Consider the following 4,260-nt stretch of genomic DNA (forward strand, 5'->3'; position numbering starts at 1 on the left):
CGGCTGTTGCTGTTGTTGTTGTTGCTGACAACCACAGGAGTGGTGCTGTGAAGAGCGCACAGGGAAATATTGGATATCATGAAACACCTAAGTGCTTTTGTCACATGTGCAGAAGGCGCATCGCAGGCGACTTGCGCGCTTTGAGTTCGTCTTCGAATGTTTATCAAGTAAAAGCTAGCGGACGTCGTCTATCAAAGGTAAAGACACTGCCTTTTGTTGTGGCTGCTGGAGACGAAAACTTGGAAGTCAACTCTTACATTTACCTCACTCAGCTTTCTGGCTTATCTACAAACCATCAGCTTTAAAAATGACGACGACAGTTACGAATCGCACATAGCCGAACAAAATGTGAACATTTCCTGGACGAACCACATAGTGCAATGCGTGTTTCGTCCAACTGGTACTCAAGCCTTGATGGTTTAAACAATGGCTAGAGCTAAATTTACTTTTTTAAACCCTCGTATACTGGAAAATATCCGAAACTAAATAGTTTTTAAAAACGTTTACCGCTCCAACTGTCACCTCCATATATATCTATTGATAGCCTAGCGGACTAATGTTCGCTTTAATACACCTAATTACAATGGCAAATGTAGTTCTCGTCAGGATTTTTTACGGCAGCGTATTTTCTAGCCACTCAAAGGGAATATCCACTGTTTTATTAGGGGATAAAGTGCAAACCTAAAAATTCTCTCTACTTCAATTTTGCCACGTTACATAAAATTCTGAACATACGCAACAATGGCCATATTTAAATCTGTAGTGTCTTTGCTGGCCTTTATGCTCTACAATAACGCGTAAAAAACCTATACATTTGTATCACCCGAAGGTCGAAAAGATGAAACACGCAACAGTTCTAAATTCAGTTATTTTGAAACTCTTATTTAGCTATATACTGCTTAAAAGTACGTAAGAAGCTATTCAGCACATACGTTATAAGACTGTTATGTGAAGGCCTGAACTGTTGGACTGTTCTGGATACATGTTTATTTTTTGGGAAGCGCGAATCTCTGAACGTAACGATTTGACTTATATTTTTGTACATTGACGTGTTAATTGATGAGTAACGGAATTGAATACATCAGTCGAGCTACAGTTCTAAGCCAACGTCACGGCTTATTCGAATCCACATGACGAGGTTCTATTTCAGCGTTCTATTTGCTCGAAAACTTGAAACAAAAATAAGCAAGCTTATTATCTCAGTATCTCTCTTCCTTTTCTTTTTGTGCGTAGAAACAAGGATGTTTTTGCGTATGCGTAGACGGAGGGAAGGCTGCTTGCAGTCGATTTTAGCAGTTTCGCCTATATCGTTGGACTCAAGATAAATGTACTATCAAGTGCTTTAAGCCATCTATGATTGTAACCATCATGATTAAATCCAGAATCTGTTAAAACCAGCTCACAGTTTCGCCATGTACCCCTACGTGGAACGATAAACGTTCCGTATTCTCATTTTATTATCTGAAATGTGCCAAAAGCAACATCTCGATAGAAACAGAGATAGGGTCACTCAAAGAGATTCATGTGGAAGCATTTCGACGAAATCTTGGCTCTTTTATATCGGTGCCTTTTGTGGGGTGGATGCCCATAGCTTTTTCACCAACCAGTGGCTCTTTATAGGAGATTTACTACATTCTTTCTGAGCTCTTATAAACGCTATTGATCTATTTTGTGAGACTCGCTGCTAGGTGCCGTTTGATCGGACCTATGGCACAGATACCATGCAATCTACTTAGAGACCGCTGTTTGTAGCTAGTCGTAACCATTGCTGACCGTTCGCGTTAAACCAACAACTGACCAATATATAATTAAGTTAGATTGGCGCCCATCATGGCGTCGACTAAACGAGAAGGACCATTTAAACAAATCATCTGAACAAATTAAATGTCCTTGCCGATGAACCGTGTGTCTCCCATGACATTTATAGGAATACAATGTCTACACATAATTTCGCATTCATTCAAGTATGGTTAAACATTGCACCCCCAGTTTAATCATATCTGCATACTGCACTTTCAAATACAAACGCATTTTGTTCCGTTTTCACTCTTCAGCCAAACTGTAGAAATGAATATACCGAATTTTCCCCCGAGAAAATCAAGTGGTTTTCGCGCCGTTACATCGCATTGTGAAATTGTAGCGAAGTATATTGATATTATGCAAGGAAGGCGAGAGTCTAGTCTGAAGGAGCGTGTCAATCTACTTCACTCCATTGTGAACGAAAGCAGCAACGGCAACCGATTCTGTTTCTACACACCCGGTGAACTGAAGCCAGAGTTCACCATTGAGGAGCGTAATTCGGATCTATTAGATATGAGCGATGATGAAATTCTACTTGGTAAGTACGCTATCTGGCCGGTTATCATTTGCCGACGAGTATCACCAACAAAATGCAAGTAGGTATGCGTTTGATGTATTAAACTGACCTTGAAAAATTATCATAGCGTCCTGAACCACTGTATTTGCCGCAAAACTTTTGGCAGTCCAGAGCATCACGCTAAATAGAAGTGTCCTAGAAAGGATGATTACGCATGAGAAATCGCAGCTTCTTGTTCTAGCTCTGAACAGACAACTAGGACCCTAAACGTGTGTAGATCTGCCATAGTCGTTGACAAAAACACCACGCCATATAAATGGCTTGGGGTTGGGCGAAATACAGATGATGGAGCAAAGGAACTTTATTTGATGTTCTAAAGTTATGAGCACTATTACGCTATGAGTAACAAACTGTGCCGTTTCCGAAAATATTAATACCGTGCCATAAATTAAAATAGTGGCACCTATCAATTTAATCGTGTTTACAGCGGTTCCGGATGCACATTACACTGCCATCGACGAGCTAGTTGAGAAGTCCAATGATGATAACAAGAACGAGGCCGATAAGGTTGAGCCCGCAGCTCCGCTGCTGTCTGTCGAAGATTTAGGAGATCAGACACAATCCGATTTACTTGATCTAAAAGCTGCTCTTCATCAGGAAAATAGTGAAATTGACGTTGGTATATTATTTTTGGAGGGGCCGACCGCTTCAGATCGGCTGGCATGTGTAGCTGACGATTTATCCAGATTGCCCACAAAGCAAGTGACAAAACTGTTAAAGGTACGGCGAATTTGTCTATTCGTTAACTAAAGAAAAAGTGGCTTATCTTATACGAGTCTAGGCAATAACAAGATATTTATTTGAGTGCTATTACTAAGATTGTTCATGTCCACCCTTCCAGTCGTTTATGGCATCAGACACTACTCGAATGCTCCAACAGGATTTGGCTCTTATTGGACGTCACCTATTATTTACCCATCTAAAGCATCTTGAAGCTTTCCCTGGAACCCTATTGATTTCGTGTCTTTCCGAATTCGCATCGAAATGGCCGCAGGTGTTTATGGAATCGGTACTTCAACCGACACTCATGGACCTTGATCGAGATCCTCTTGTACAAACCTTGAATAAGGTTCTTAAGACGTTCGGTTGCAGTCAATCATTATGGACATTGGAGCTACTTCTCAAGAATCTCGTCAAGCTAGTTCGAAAAGATGACATTCAAGATTTACAGAAGCTAAAAATGATTAACACCGTTCTCGGCTTTATGGAAATACTTCTGAGCAATACAACTGTTATTCCAACGGAAGTATTAAATCACCTGCGCTTACTATATAATGACCACCAGTTGGAATTAAACAAAAGTCGTCTTTTTGCAAAGGTTATTTTAGACAGTGTTAAACGTGTTTCAAAATTAGGTAACCTGAAGGCGTTTATTTCAGATTTGGTCTCCGCCATGGACCACCCGATGAAGAATGTAATAAGGAAGGTGGCAACAAGCAAACCTTAAAAAATCTCTAAGAGTAACCTATTTCCTTACATGCATGCATATTTCAATATAAACCTAACGTGCAACAAATATGAACGAACTAACTAGTAACAAAATACAGAGTGCATACGAGATACAACTGTGTGTGCCAATTTTTGAGTGACCAAGGTAGGCTCTGCTGTGGCTTTCAAAGCACTGGCCAGACATGTAAAACAAAACTTATCATAATTCTGAGTTTCCGATGTTTTTATCAAATAAATCCAATTCTAGAATCTAGCATTGCAACTTCTTCCTCAAAAGTTCTCTTAACAATTTGGTCCAAATAACGCTTTGTGTAAGACAAACAAAATGCACGACATTTACATAATAGTACTCAAGCAATCTACAATCTACTTTATTACCTAAAGTTAGGAAAGGTTTACATGTATTGGAACATTCACCCCTGGAAAATTTATAT

The 4,260-nt window shown here is 39.8% G+C and overlaps 1 protein-coding gene across 1 annotated transcript; it reads left to right on the forward strand.

Moving 5' to 3' along the window:
• The first annotated feature begins 240 nt into the window (after positions 1–240).
• On the forward strand, positions 241–4,079 carry LOC111273176 (uncharacterized). Its single transcript, XM_022854866.2, has 4 exons — positions 241–400; positions 2,055–2,338; positions 2,805–3,097; positions 3,219–4,079. Exons 1-4 carry the CDS (start codon positions 381–383, stop codon positions 3,822–3,824), a joined length of 1,203 nt encoding a protein of 400 aa, XP_022710601.1. The 5' UTR covers positions 241–380; the 3' UTR covers positions 3,825–4,079.
• Positions 4,080–4,260: the final 181 nt, after the last annotated feature.

Source organism: Varroa jacobsoni, unplaced genomic scaffold (assembly GCF_002532875.2).
Source record: "Varroa jacobsoni isolate VJ856 unplaced genomic scaffold, vjacob_1.0 contig05242, whole genome shotgun sequence".
NCBI classification, from domain to species: Eukaryota; Metazoa; Arthropoda; class Arachnida; order Mesostigmata; family Varroidae; genus Varroa; species Varroa jacobsoni.